General features: G+C 40.7%; 2 protein-coding genes across 2 annotated transcripts in view; both read left to right on the top strand.

The window, feature by feature from the left end:
• The first annotated feature begins 1071 nt into the window (after positions 1–1071).
• Positions 1072–10357, top strand: si:dkey-1h4.4 (leucine-rich repeat protein soc-2 homolog). The gene is made up of 4 exons (XM_060911128.1): positions 1072–1262; positions 4280–4700; positions 8423–8562; positions 8698–10357. The coding sequence occupies exons 1-4, from the start codon at positions 1101–1103 to the stop codon at positions 8749–8751; spliced, it is 777 nt and encodes a 258-aa protein (XP_060767111.1). The 5' UTR covers positions 1072–1100; the 3' UTR covers positions 8752–10357.
• A 4687-nt stretch (positions 10358–15044) lies between these two features.
• Positions 15045–15072, top strand: part of ca7 (carbonic anhydrase VII) — a 29777-nt gene continuing 29749 nt past the window's right edge. The window contains exon 1 of the mRNA XM_060911775.1: positions 15045–15072. This exon is cut by the window's right edge and continues 24 nt beyond it. Within this exon, the coding sequence (XP_060767758.1) occupies positions 15060–15072 (13 nt within the window). The 5' untranslated portion in view covers positions 15045–15059.

Here is a 15072-nt window from a genome sequence, read left to right as displayed (position 1 = left end):
ACGTGTGCAGTAGTGAACTGTACAGATTGTCAGGTCAAAGGTTGTGGACAGACATTTCACCTGTGATAGATAGATATACATCACAGGTCAGGTGAAATGGCCATATATATATATATATATATCCTGGACAAGTCGCCAGATCATCATAAAGACAAACAACCATTCACACCTACGGTCAATTTAGAGCCACCAATTATGCTAACCTACATGTCTTTGGACTGTGGGGAAAACCCACACAGACACGGGGAGAACATGCAAACTCCACACAGAAAGGCCCTTGCCAGCCACTGGGCTTGAACCCAGGACCTTCTTGCTGTGAGGCGACAGTGCTAACCACTACACCACCGTGCCGCGCGCGCTCTCTCTCTATATATATATAAAACTAAATATAAAATAAATATATTTTATTATATTACATATATTATATAACCTTTCTCTTTCATATATTTCTTCTTTATATATACATATATAAGGAAGAAGAAATATATGAAAGAGAAAGGTACACTGTATAAGAGAAAAACTGAAACAATCTCCATAAAAATAATTATTGCAGTAAAAGAGCCGTTCAAAAAATGATCAGAAACTGGACTGGAAAAGGAAAAAAACTAGAACAGTGAAGGGGAACACTATAAAGATATGTAAGGAATGTGTAAAATTGAGAAAATAAGAGGAGGTAATGAAAGGGGGGAAAATAAGGAGATACTTTTCTTGGGGCAAATTTGATCGGATACCACGGTTTAACACACAAGCCAAATACACGCGGAGTGGTAAGATGGCGGCCAGATGGCTTCACTCATCTCTACAGCGGGGAATAGGCTACACTTTTGACTTTCCGGTCTGTGTTGTCTAATAACTCTGTGTTCGGTCATGATATTATTTATATAATAATAATAATAATCCCTGCCTGGTCTTTTGCACTTAGTATTTTATTGCTTATAACACTATTGCACAGTATAACGGTGTCTCACATGGCCATAACATCAGTCTCATATAGTTTCTGACCGGAAATCGCCTAGAATGTGTAACCATGGTGACCCCACGCGAGCACGTCCTGTTGTTGATCCACTTTCACCTCTTGGTGGTTTGGTTTCTGAAGCCAAATGAATATAAATGATATACTGGATGAATGTAAAACCAAGAAATGGGAGTCGTTAAATCTCAGTCACCGCGGTTTAGTTGTCCTGCCAGCACGCATTTCAGAGCTGATCACTTTAAAGAAATTATTCCTGAACGACAACCATCTTATTTTACCCCCTGAAGAGGTAAGAAGGGAAGTCAAGGAGCTGTTTCAGACAACCGCCACTACATTAACCTGTGTTTCTTTATAATGCCAGGGAATAAAGCGCTATATTTAAGCAGAATTTAATAAAATAACTAAGTACACCCAAAACGCGGTTTAACTTGAAATATTTGTATACAGAGCTAGTTAGATTGTGTATTGATTGTTAATGAAGTGCACTGCCAGAAAGTAGGCCTGAGCAATATTATAATATTAATCTCTCAGGCATGATACACTTTTCTGTATACTATGGGTATCTTCAGATGCTATTGATCTGTTTTTGTACAAATCATGAAGTTCCCACTTCTTCATCTCATTATCTCTAGCTTTATCTTGTTCTACAGGGTCGCAGGCAAGCTGGAGCCTATCCCAGCTGACTACGGGCGAAAGGCGGGGTACACCCTGGACAAGTCACCAGGTCATCACAGGGCCGACACATAGACACAGACAACCATTCACACACACATTCACACCTACGGTCAATTTAGAGTCACCAGTTAACCTAACCTGCATGTCTTTGGACTGCGGGGGAAACCGGAGCACCCGGAGGAAACCCACGCAGACACGGGGAGAACATGCAAACTCCGCACAGAAAGGCCCTCGCCGGCCACGGGGCTCGAACCCGGACCTTCTTGCTGTGAGGCGACAGCGCTAACCACTACACCACCGTGCCGCCATTCCCACTTCTTTTGCTTGTTAAATATTTTTGTAAATACTTAATTAAAAAAAAATTATACAACTCCGATTCCAAAAAAGTTGGGACAAAGTACAAATTGTAAATAAAAACGGAATGCAATGATGTGGAAGTTTCAAAATTTCATATTTTATTCAGAATAGAACATAGATGACATATCAAATGTTTAAACTGAGAAAATGTATCATTTAAAGAGAAAAATTAGGTGATTTTAAATTTCATGACAACAACACATCTCAAAAAAGTTGGGACAAGGCCATGTTTACCACTGTGAGACATCCCCTTTTCTCTTTACAACAGTCTGTAAACGTCTGGGGACTGAGGAGACAAGTTGCTCAAGTTTAGGGATAGGAATGTTAACCCATTCTTGTCTAATGTAGGATTCTAGTTGCTCAACTGTCTTAGGTCTTTTTTGTCTTACCTTCCGTTTTATGATGCGCCAAATGTTTTCTATGGGTGAAAGATCTGGACTGCGGGCTGGCCAGTTCAGTACCCGGACCCTTCTTCTACACAGCCATGATGCTGTAATTGATGCAGTATGTGGTTTGGCACTGTCATGTTGGAAAATGCAAGGTCTTCCCTGAAAGAGACGTCATCTGGATGGGAGCATATGTTGCTCTAGAACCTGGATATACCTTTCAGCATTGATGGTGTCTTTCCAGATGTGTAAGCTGCCCATGCCACATGCACTAATGCAATGCCATACCATCAGAGATGCAGGCTTCTGAACTGAGCGCTGATAACAACTTGGGTCATGCTTCTCCTCTTTAGTCCGAATGACACGGCATCCCTGATTTCCATAAAGAACTTCAAATTTTGATTCGTCTGACCACAGAACAGTTATCCACTTTGCCACAGTCCATTTTAAATGAGCCTTGGCCCAGAGAAGACGTCTGCGCTTCTGGATCATGTTTAGATACGGCTTCTTCTTTGAACTATAGAGTTTTAGCTGGCAACGGCGGATGGCACGGTGAATTGTGTTCACAGATAATGTTCTCTGGAAATATTCCTGAGCCCATTTTGTGATTTCCAATACAGAAGCATGCCTGTATGTGATGCAGTGCCGTCTAAGGGCCCGAAGATCACGGGTACCCAGTATGGTTTTCCGGCCTTGACCCTTACGCACAGAGATTCTTCCAGATTCTCTGAATCTTTTGATGATATTATGCACTGTAGATGATGATATGTTCAAACTCTTTGCAATTTTACACTGTCAAACTCCTTTCTGATATTGCTCCACTATTTGTCGGTGCAGAATTAGGGGGATTGGTGATCGTCTTCCTATCTTTACTTCTGAGAGCCGCTGCCACTCCAAGATGCTCTTTTTATACCCAGTCATGTTAATGACCTATTGCCAGTTGACCTAATGAGTTGCAATTTGGTCCTCCAGCTGTTCCTTTTTTTGTACCTTTAACTTTTCCAGCCTCTTATTGCCCCTGTCCCAACTTTTTTGAGATGTGTTGCTGTCATGAAATGTCAAATGAGCCAATATTTGGCATGAAATTTCAAAATGTCCCACTTTTGACATTTGATATGTTGTCTGTGTTCTATTGTGAATACAATATCAGTTTTTGAGATTTGTAAATTATTGCATTCCGTTTTTATTTACAATTTGTACTTTGTCCCAACTTTTCTGGAATCAGGGTTGTGTGTGTGTGTATATATATATATATATATATATATATATATATATATATATATATATATATAAAATCTGACTACACAGGAGTGGTTAGCACTGTCGCCTCACAGCATGAAGGTCCTGGGTTCGAGCCCAGCAGCCAGCGAGGGCCTTTCTGTGTGGAGTTTCATGTTCTCCTCGTTTCTGTATGGGTGCTCTGGTTTCCCCCACAGTCCAAAGACATGCAGGTTAGGCTAATTGGTGGCTCTAAATTGACCGTAGGTATGAATGTGAGTGTGAATGGTTGTTTGTCTCTATGTGTCAGCCCTGCGATGATCTGGCAACTTGTCCAGGATGTACCCTGCCTCTCATCCATAGTCAGCTGGGATAGACTCCAGCTCGCCTGCGACCCTGTAGGACAGGATAAGCGGCTACAGATGATGGATGGATGACTACACAGATTTTTTAATGCTTTGTTAAACATCACTACCACTAATCTCACTTTGCCTATTACTAAAAGAGAGCCAGCATTTGACTCTAAACTGCTTAACTCTTTTCTTGAATTAGATTTTACTTCTTTGTGAACAAGAGTCACTTTGGATAAAATCATTTATCAAATATTTTTTTATTGTAAATGTTATTTTGATTAACCTGTATCTCCCTGTATTACCCTAAACCTCTGCAGATTGTGCAGCTTGATCAGCTTGAAGAACTCATCCTGGATCAAAACCAGCTGACTGTGCTTCCTAATAACATCAGCTTCCTGAAACACCTGACATACTTGGGAGTAAACCACAACCCTCTGTCTGTTCTCCCTGAGGCATTGGGAGAACTCGGAGAACTCAGAGAGCTCTGGGCCATAAACTGTGGACTCATTTCAGTCCCACCATCTATTGGCAAACTTGGCAAGTTGCAAAAACTTGGTTTGAGTAGCAATTCCATCACAGCTTTGCCACCACAATTTGGGAGCCTTAAAAGTCTGCAGTGGTTGAACTTGGCTGATAATAATATAGAGGCTGTACCAGAGGATTTGAAAAACTTACAGTCACTCGTCTTCATCAACTTGAATAAGAACAGCTTTAAAAAGATTCCAAAGACACTCACAGGTTAGTTAAGTTTCTGCAATATACGCAGGACGAGTTTCAACTTAATAATACAACCCTAAACCAGAAAAAGTTGGGATGGTATGGAAAATGCAAATTTAAAAAAAGCAGTGATTTCTAAATTTACTTTGACCATATGTCATTACAGACAGTACGAACCTAAGATATTTCATGCTTTGTCTTGTCAACTTCATTTCATTTGTTAATATACTGTTAATATACCATTCCTGTGTTTTAAGCCTGCAACACCCATCTCATCTCATCTCATTATCTCTAGCCGCTTTATCCTTCTACAGGGTCACAGGCAAGCTGGAGCCTATCAGCCTGCAATGCATTCCAAAAAAATTGGGATGGGGCAGTTTAGGGCTAGTAATGAGGTAAAATAATTAAACAATGATGTGATTTGAAACAGGTGATGCTAATGGGTGACTGTAATCATGATTTGGTACAAAGTCAGTATCCAGGAAAGGCCTAGTCTTTGACGAGCAAAGATGGACCGAGGATCTCTAGTTTGTCAACAAATGCATTAGAAAATTATTGAAATGTTTAAAAACAATGTTCCTCAAAGAAAGATATGAAGGGATTTGGATATTTCACCCTCTATGATGCATAATATGGGGAACCTAAAGGTTAGAGAAGCAGCTTTGGGACCAAAAAGTCATTGGTTCAATTCCCTGGCCCAGCAGGAAAATGTGTAGGTGGGGGGAGTGAAGGAACAGCACTTTCCCCTCCCTCTACATCCATGGCTGAGGTGGCCTTGAGCAAGGCACCTAACTCCCAACTGCTCCCTCGGCACTGCATCACAGCTGCCCACTGCTCTGGGTAGGTGTACTCACATCCCTAGTTGGGTTAAATGCTGAGAAAGAATTTCACTATGCTCTAATGCAGGGGTTCTCAACCTTTTCTGCTTTAAGGCCCACCTATTCATACTTGTAATGAGTCGGGGCCCATTAAAGAAGATCCCCAATTATTTTGGCTCATCTATTCTATTAGACTCTAATAATCTATTGAAAGTGTATTAATGGGGTGCAACATCACTCGCTGTTACCGGTGGGAGCCCAAGAATTAAATAAATGCAATAAAAACAAACTGTTTTTAATTGTAGGTATTGTATTTAAAACTGCATGGATGTGCCAGAAGCCAACATAAAACCATGCATGCAGGGCATTCTCACTCAAAAGGGATTAATGATCCAAAAGTGGATTCTGGTCCATTAACACAAGAACTTATTGCCATGTTTGTGTACAGCAAACAAGCCAGTTATTAAAACCAGGAAGTACACTCAAAAGAAGTGGGTATAGAAACCACTCAATGGGATTAAAGGATTAGATCCTTACACACTAACAAAGAAGGATTTTTCCTATGAGTTGGAAAATTATCCATCCTTTGAGTTCCCCGACATCTCAAACTACCTGGTGCTACAGACCTCGTTCTACACAGACAAACAGATGAAAACCTGGAAGAGTATGGAGGCATACAACTTTTTATATGTGGCTGGGTTAAAGATCTGGGGATCAGGACACTACAAGATAGATGGCGGTAGATGGATCTAAGTGCAAAAAGAGTGTTTATTAGCAGGCATGAAGTTTGAGTCAAGTCAAGTTTATTTGTTTAGCAACAGACATTGTTGCAAAGCAGCTTTACAGAGAATTGTACAGCTTTACAGAGAGTTATAAATTGTTCATTGATGGAAACTTGAGTGCAAAACTGTTCATGACAACTGCAGTCCTACAGTTAGCAAGTCAACTGTAGTCCTCAGACATAAATGCTTTACTGTAAGTGTCCAGAGCCATCTTGCAAGTGTTTTTTTTAAACAAAAGCAAAACCGAAAGCAGAGTATTTAAACAGCGTTATAAACATTACTAGAAAGAAATGTGACTGTGATAATGATGATACTTTGCAAAGCCTCTGTGAAAACAGCTTCTATATCTATGTGTGCTGAGTTGCACTCAAATCAGCGTCAGGTTTTTCCTATAACGACTGGGTCCCAAGCATTCGCACAGCGTGCTCCGTGAGCGCGTGCGGCCGCTCAAGCTGCACCAGACTTAAGCGCACAAAGGCACGACAGTCAAGTGTTCACCTGCCGTGTGACCACAACTTTTAGCTCACGTGTATATTGCCATCAAAATGCCTCATTTTCATTGATAACCCATCGCAAAGCATCGCGAGCTGTAATGTGACCATAGCTTAACGTGACATTGGATGCAACCCAGCAATTGTACCCTATTACGAGTAAAAATTAGCTTCCACTTGAAAAAAAATTCATGGCCCACTAGATGATGCTAGTGGGCCATGGCCCAGTGGTTGAGAAACACTGCTCTAATGTCCATGTGATGAATAAAGGCTTAAAATAATATAATTAAACGATTCGAGGAATCTGGAGGAATTTCAGTGTGTAAAGGGCAAGGGCACAAGCCTAAGCTGAGCACCCATGATCTCCAATCCCTCAGACGGCACTGTATCAAGAACCGTCATTCATCTATAGCTGATATAACCACATGGGATTACTTTGGCAAACCTTTGTAAAGCATTACAATATGGAGTTACAGCTACAAATGCCAATTAAAACTTTATTATGCAAAAAGGAAACCTTACATTAACTGTGTCCAGAAGCACCATTGACTTCTCTGGGCTTGGAGGCGTCTGGGATGGACCATCACACAGTGGAAATATGTATTATGGTCAGATGAATCAGTATTCCAGGTCTTTTTTGGAAGAAATGGTGCTGTGTGCTTCAGACCGAAGATGAAAAGGACCAGCCTGACTGTTACCAGGAACAGGTCCAAAAGCCAGGGCCTGTCATGGTATGGGGTTGTGTCAGTGCCCTTGGCAAAGGTAACTTACACTTCTGTGACACAGAAATTAATGCAGAAAAGTACATTGAAGTTTTATATTACATTACATGGCATTTAGCAGATGCTCATGTCCAGAGCAACGTTAGAGCAACATATGCTGCCATCAAGAGGACATCTTTTCCAGGGATATTTCAACAAGACAATGCAAAACCACATTCTGTACACATTACAAAGGTGTAGCTATGGAAGAAGAGGGTGCCTGTCCCCTCTGTCCCCAACAGAGAATGTGTGGTGAATTTATGAAAGTGATGACCCCATACTGTTGCAGACCTTAAAATCTGTTTGCAGGAAGAATGGGACAAAATAACACCTGAAACACTTCATCACTTGGTGTCTTCAGTCCCTCAACATCTTTTAAGTGTTTAAGCGTTAAGGAATGGCAGCATTATAAAGTGGTAAATGCTTTTACCATCCCAACTTTTTTTAATGTGTTGCAAGAATCAAAATTGAAAAGTATTTATTTTGAAAAAAAAAATAATGAGGTCAAATATTAAATAATGTGCTGTATTGTTTTGAGTGCAATACATGTCAAAGATTGTTTACAAATCGTCATTTTCAGTTTCACATACTATGCCAACTTTTTCTGATTTGGGGTTGTAAGTTTTCTTCTGAAAAATATCAAGAAAGAAAGGGTTACACAAAGACATTTTTTTTATAACAGTATGAGTCTTTATGTGAAACCTTGGGGGGGGGGGGGGGGGGGGGGGAATCAGAAATCATTAGTTGCCTGACTGGTAGTCAAAATGAACAAGTGGCTTGACATTATTGCATTTTCATTTGTGTGTCTCAAACATTTTTGTAGATAAATCACTACCACAATGCTTGCAAGTAGGTATGTTTATTTGGTATCTTAAATCTTTTTTTTTCCAGAAATGCCAAGTCTTCAAGTCCTTCTTATTAACTTCAACAGTATTACTTCACTGGAGGATGATTTAGTCCTAGGTTTCAGCAGACTAATAAAACTTGACCTGAGGCAAAACCCATTAACGCTCAGACCACATCACTGGAAGGTAAAAACATAAAATGCCATCTAAAGAGCATGCAGAGCTTTTTGTATGTACCATCTTATGATTTTGGGCCTGTAGTAATAGCTTTGCTACTATTATTTTAATTCATTCTCTTTCTCTCTTTTTTATTTTTTACAGGGTCTGGATTTTATATTGCTAGGCAGCACAGAAACTGCAATGGATGATGTATGATAAATACGACACAATAACACATGTACACGATAAATCTGAATGATCCATTGCTTGGTTTTCTCATGACTGGTTATAACAGAAGGAACTTCAGTAAGATATGTTATAAACACGTAACGGAGTATAAAAGAGTCATTTTATTGGAGTTAAATAAATCTATCTTGAATTGGTCTGGCAGGCCTAAATCTTGAACGATAAATATACAGTGGATATAAAAAGTGTACAGATCCTGTTAAAATGATCGGTTTTTCTGATGTTAAAAAAAACGAGACCACGATAAATAATTTCAAAACTTTTCCAACCTTTAATGTGACCTATAACCTGTATAATTCAATTGAAAAACAAACAAATCTGTTATGGGGAAAAACATGTGAAAAACATGTTTTGGGGAAACGTGTCATGATGATGTTATGGGGAAAAACATGTCATGATTCTGTAGTTTTTTTTTTAATGCAGTTTCCTTCTATTTACTAAAAACACTAGATATTGCCAACATCCTGTCTGCAATGTGTGGATATCGCCAAGGTAGTATTAAAAGCTCAAGGTGTTGAAACTGAAAGGGTCACATCATGTAAGTACCTGGGTATTATTACTGATGAGACCCTGACATTCAAGTTACACATCGATAAACTTGTATTAAAACTGAAACTTAAATTGGGTTTCCTTTTTAGAAATAAATCCTGCTTTTCACTCCAGCCTAGGAGACATCAATTAACAGTGCGTTTTTTGCCCTTATTGGACTATGGGGAGTGGTACGGTGGTGCAAGTGGTTAGCACTGTTGCCTCACACCAAGAAGGTTCTGGGTTTGAGCCCAGTGGCTGATGGGGGAGTGTGGCGTTTGCTTGTTCTCCCCATGTCTGTGTGGGTTTCCTCTGGGTGCACCGATTTCTCCCACAGTCCAAAGACATGCAGGTTAGGCTAATTGGTGGCTCTAAATTGTCCGTAGGTATGAGTGTGAATGGTTGAGAGGAGAAAACCTCTATAATAATCCAGTAGAAGGCAACAGGAAGCCACTGTAAATACTGTAATGTTCCCTAGAGACTTTGATAGCTGAAGCCGTCAGAGCAGCCATGTCACTGTAGTGATGTGCCAGAATGGATGGACTATGGGGGTCTACTCTTTACAAGTGCACCTGACCAGTACTTAAAGAAGTTGGACACTATCACTGTGCCTTACATTTTATCATTGGCTGTGGCAATCTTGTGCATCATTGTACTCTGTATAATATAGCAAATTGCCCATCTTTGTCTGTTCGCAGACTTTCACACTGGTTGATGTTTGTGTATAAATCTGTTCTTGGGCTATTTCCTCCTTATCTTTCTTTATGTATTTGCATCTGAAACAAAATCGACATGGCCTGCGCTCAAATAACATAGTACAGATGTTAGTCCCTGGAGTAAGAACAAACTTAAGCAAAAAAGGCTTTTAAATATGCTGCTCCATCGTCCTGGAATAATTTACAAAGGGACTTGAAACCGCCAAAGCTGATAACCCTGGGTGAATTTAAATTCATTCTAAAAGATAGAGAAAATGCATACCTCTCTTCTACAATGCACTTGCTTTTAAAATTATATTTATGTTTTTAATTGAATTCTTAACCTTGAGTTTTTATGGCATTTAAACTGAATACTATTTTATTTGCAATAATCTGTAATGTTGCACCAGGTGTAATTTTATCTGTTTGTATGGTTGCATTTTTTTTTTTTAATTGTAATAATGTTTATGCTACCTTTTTGGCCAGGCCACTCTTGGAAAAGAGATTTTAATCTGAATGAGTCTTTTACCTGGTTAAATAAAGGATATTGATTGATTGATTGATTGATTGATTGATTGATTGATTGATTGATTGATTGATTGATTATTTCTTTTCACAGTAGTAGTAGTAGTAGTAGTAGCTCTCATTATTTTATAGCTTTTATGACATGAATGAATTGTCAAAAACAACTTGTATTCGACAAATATATAGATTTAATTCTGCCATTCAATTGGATGATTTCTGACAATTATACTATACATGTATTGAAGTTAAACCTTTAACTGAAAGCTTCATAGTGTTATGGAAAATTTCTAGCTGTAATTTTTACACCATGTGAATCACACATTAGTTCATATATGGTACATATCACAATAGGTTTATAGGTTTCTCTTTCACACAAAAGATTTACACAGTGAAATGGCTTCCTGTTCACTTTTACTAGCGTTACAAACATTCATAATTCATGACTTCCCCACCATTTCTCTGAAATTCACTGTCTTGTATGGAAGGTGTCACTAAATGATTTGACTACAAGTTTTCCCCCTTAAAACTAGGTGGCTTATCAGACAACATGTGTACAGTATACTGCATGTTACACAGTCCAGTTTTCACTGAAATCACCATCTGTACCACATTTTGTAAATAAATAAAAGTATTTGCCAGAGCAAGCTGGTTTTACAGTGGATTTAATGGTCAGGTTTATTGTCAGGGGCGGCATGGTGGTGTAGTGGTGGCCTAAGTGGGCGACAAGGGCCTTTCTGTGTGGAGTTTGCATGTTTTCCCTGTGTCTGCGTGGGTTTCCTCCAGGTACTCCGGTTTCCCCCACTTTCCAAAGACATGCAGGTTTGACTAATTGGTGGCTCTAAATTGACCGTAGGTGTGAATGTGAGTGTGAATGGTTCTTTGTCTCTAGTGTCAGCCCTGTGATGATCTGGCGACATGTCCAGGGTGTACCCCACCTCTCACCCATAGTCAGCTGGGATAGGCTCCAGCTTTCCCGTGACCCTGCACAGGATAAGCGGCTACAGATAACGGATGGATGGATTGGTTTATTGTCAATTTGGGGAAACAACTGTCAGCTAGAGAGAGAGAGAGAGAGAGAGACCATAAAACCTACAAAGTTATGGCCAAACACCACTGTGTGATTTACATCTGAGAAACGTACTGTACCTGTTAGTATTTCACAAGTGATAGATAATTTTAAACAGGGATTTTGTTTGACTTTATATTGGCATTGCTCAAGCTTAGTATTCTTGTACTTCTAATAATTTTCTGCGTCCTGTAAACCGAACTTCTGCGCAGCTCACTGGAATATCATTTATGCAAATATACCTACAAACCAGGGGCGATTTCTCAGAGACAACAAGGGAAGCCGAGCTTCCCCTAAAATTCTCTCCCCAAACTGCAGCATCTACGACGTTGAATTCTCATTAAAACAATAACTTGCATAACATAATATATGCCCAAAATTGTATTTATGTTCATAACTATCCTGTAACTTATTTGAGTGATGTCTGATGAACTTGCAGTTCGCTACGAGAATCACCTTTGCTGCCAGGCTGTAACCTTTCCTATTTCAATGGGCTCGATGGACTGGCAGCAGTGTTGCCAGATTGGGCGGTTTTAAGTGCATTTTGGCGGGTTTTGAACATATTTTGGGATGGAAAACGTCAGCAGTATCTGGCAACACTGAAGGCCAATTTATGCTGACAACCCAGTCCTCGCAGACGGCGCCGCAGATAGCGTCTGCGTAGCCCCCCCACCTTCGCAGACCTCCCAAAAATTGTGACCACCGCAGAAGCCTCGCAGACAGCGTCGCAGACAAGAGGGCTCTGATTGGTCCACTCTACATCCGCTGTACATGCACTTCCGCTTCCCTACTTTCCCGGTTTGGTTTGTTTTCACGACCGCCATTTTTAAAAACACGAGCGAAGATGGAGCAGCACGAAGAGCGGTTGATTGAGGAAGTGAGGAAGTACGTACATCTATACGACTCCAGTTCTAGTCATTATAAAAAAAAAGTTCTAGTCATTATAAGTAACCGGAGGATAAACACTCCACTAACCACACCCACCAACTACTCCTAGCGATTTCGCGACTTCGCGCCCCCTTGCGTTGTGGCGGTGAATAACATCACGCACGCCTATTACTCCCCGCTCAACGATAAATTACAACTGTCTGCGAAAAGCTATCTGCGAAAGCCTTGTCGCAAGAGCATGCAGAGGCTTTGACTGGCAGCCGGGTATCCGTTGCAGTCTATGAGACGGCTCTGAACAGCCAATTTCGGCTAGTTGTTATTGGTTAAAATCAACAAAATCGTCACTTCCAGGGAAGCCGGGCTTCTCTGGGACTAAACGAGACAGTGGGAGGGACAAGAAGCCGGGCTGATAAAGGATTATTGGAGGTAGTGTTTGAAAGACATGAGGAGGGCGGTACTTCGGCGAGGAACACGGAAATATGATCAGTCAGTCCCTAGCGGATGTCGAGAGAGTCGTGTGCCAAAGTGCTGTCCGAATTTCTTTTCATATAAACGTTTCTTCTCATTGATGTCTCTGTACATTACTCTGTAAATAAATGTAAATATTACTCGTTGTGGGCGGCACGGTGGTGTAGTGGTTAGCGCTGTCGCCTCACAGCAAGAAGGTCCTGGGTTCGAGCCCCGGGGCCGGCGAGGGCCTTTCTGTGTGGAGTTTGCATGTTCTCCCCGTGTCCGCGTGGGTTTCCTCCGGGTGCTCCGGTTTCCCCCACAGTCCAAAGACATGCAGGTTAGGTTAACTGGTGACTCTAAATTGACCGTAGGTGTGAATGTGAGTGTGAATGGTTGTCTGTGTCTATGTGTCAGCCCTGTGATGACCTGGCGACTTGTCCAGGGTGTACCCCGCCTCTCGCCCGTAGTCAGCTGGGATAGGCTCCAGCTTGCCTGCGACCCTGTAGAAGGATAAAGCGGCTAGAGATAATGAGATGAGATGAGATTACTCGTTGTGCTCCGTTAACTTTCATCCATTCTATCAGTTTGATCATTCGTGAATTCACTCGTTTATTTCATTTGTAGTTCAATCTGGTTGTAGGCTAGCTTGAGCCTTATTGGGATCTACAGTGCTAGCTGCTAACAGAAATTGGTAAAGTCTCTGGAAAGCACAACCAGCTGGTATGACAGGGTCACAGACCATTTTCTGGAAAAGGAGCGGAGGGCAGAATTTGTGTATAAATAGTGTTCATGTTCATGAATCTGAAGTGTCTATATTGTTCAGTAATGTTAAGAGAATGGTGGGCTCTGTGTTATAGGTTATACCTGGGTATAATATTCAAGGTTCTGTGTGTTGCATAGCCTACCTGGTTATGAATTTCCAGACTGTGTTGCAGATGATGTTCAAGGATGTGTTGCACAGCTGGGTGTTGTGTTAAAGACTCTGTGTTGCATATCAGGGTATGATGTTCAAGGCTCTTCGTTGAATAGCCAGTGATTTTTGGATGTTTGATATTTTTGATTAAGGATATGAGGCACTAGCCTGGCAAGCCAGACTATAACATGAAATGTACAAGCAAAAATACTTTCTGCCACTAGGTAGGGTTGTCTAGTTCACTATGCTAATGAGGCACACCTTTCTATGCTTTGATATCCGGCCTACAGGTTTTACGATGAATGCGTAAAATGGGCTTCCCCTGTTTTAAAAACCAGCAGCCGCCACTGCTACAAACTCACACAAAGAACTACCAACCGTTTTCTAGTTGCCTAATGATGACAGGTTGTTAGGGTCACCAGCTTTATTTATCCACTGGCCATAAGGAACAACACAGAACCCATAGAGCTTCCTTTATTATAATGATTATAATGATTAACTTTATTATTTATATTGTAGTGTTTGGCCTGAGAGGAACTTTTAGGCTTAGCATTAATTATTTGCTTGTAATCTGTTTCCCTCTTTTGTTACCTCTGCCAACTTTGTTGGAGGAGGTTATGCTTGTTTGTTTGACTGTTCCCAACGTAACTCAAAAAATAGTGAACAGATTTTGATGAAATTTTGAGGAAGGGTGGGCCATGAGACAAGAAACAACTGATTTAACTTTGATGCAAATCCGAATGCGAGGCTTGGAGGAGGTCTGCACTCTATTGAGTGCCCTTGTAGTTACATTTTTGTTATTACTCTGGCAAAAAATACCCATTTACGACTTAAATAAATGTCTACAATGTTTAGTAATTTTGATACTTTCTTATCTTGAATCCGGTCATTTCATCAGTCCGGTTTGTAGAGGCGTGGCAAGGACTGAGTGAACTTTTAGGGTTGCCAGATTTCATGCATCCTATCAAACATACCTTTTACTTTGAGCTGTTGCAGTTTGAACTCTTGTCCAGCGAGGATTAAATGAGTCCAACCTGGCAACCCGATTCACTGCTGCCTCTGGTCTTAGAATGACATCCTCCACCTGGCTGCATTAACGCACTACTACTAAAGAAGCAACAAGTCATTTCCTTTTGCTGTCCTTTTCTTCTTCTTCTTCCTCCTCTTCTTTTTTCTTTCCCAGCATTTTGTCAGCGCTGAAGGGAAACTCACAATGACTGGCCATA

This window comes from Neoarius graeffei, chromosome 27 (genome assembly GCF_027579695.1).
Source record: "Neoarius graeffei isolate fNeoGra1 chromosome 27, fNeoGra1.pri, whole genome shotgun sequence".
NCBI classification, from domain to species: Eukaryota; Metazoa; Chordata; class Actinopteri; order Siluriformes; family Ariidae; genus Neoarius; species Neoarius graeffei.
The sequence above is the reverse complement of the archived record's forward strand: the minus strand, read 5'-3'. Positions and strand labels throughout refer to the sequence as shown.

Bases quoted from the DNA above. Each gene is read 5' to 3' on its own strand.
- si:dkey-1h4.4 (XM_060911128.1), top strand. From the start codon at position 1,101: ATGAATATAAATGATATACTGGATGAATGTAAAACCAAGAAATGGGAG. The intron at 1,263-4,279 runs GTAAGAAGGGAA...AAACCTCTGCAG, and splicing joins TTATTTTACCCCCTGAAGAG to ATTGTGCAGCTTGATCAGCT. The intron at 4,701-8,422 runs GTTAGTTAAGTT...TTTTTTTTCCAG, and splicing joins GATTCCAAAGACACTCACAG to AAATGCCAAGTCTTCAAGTC.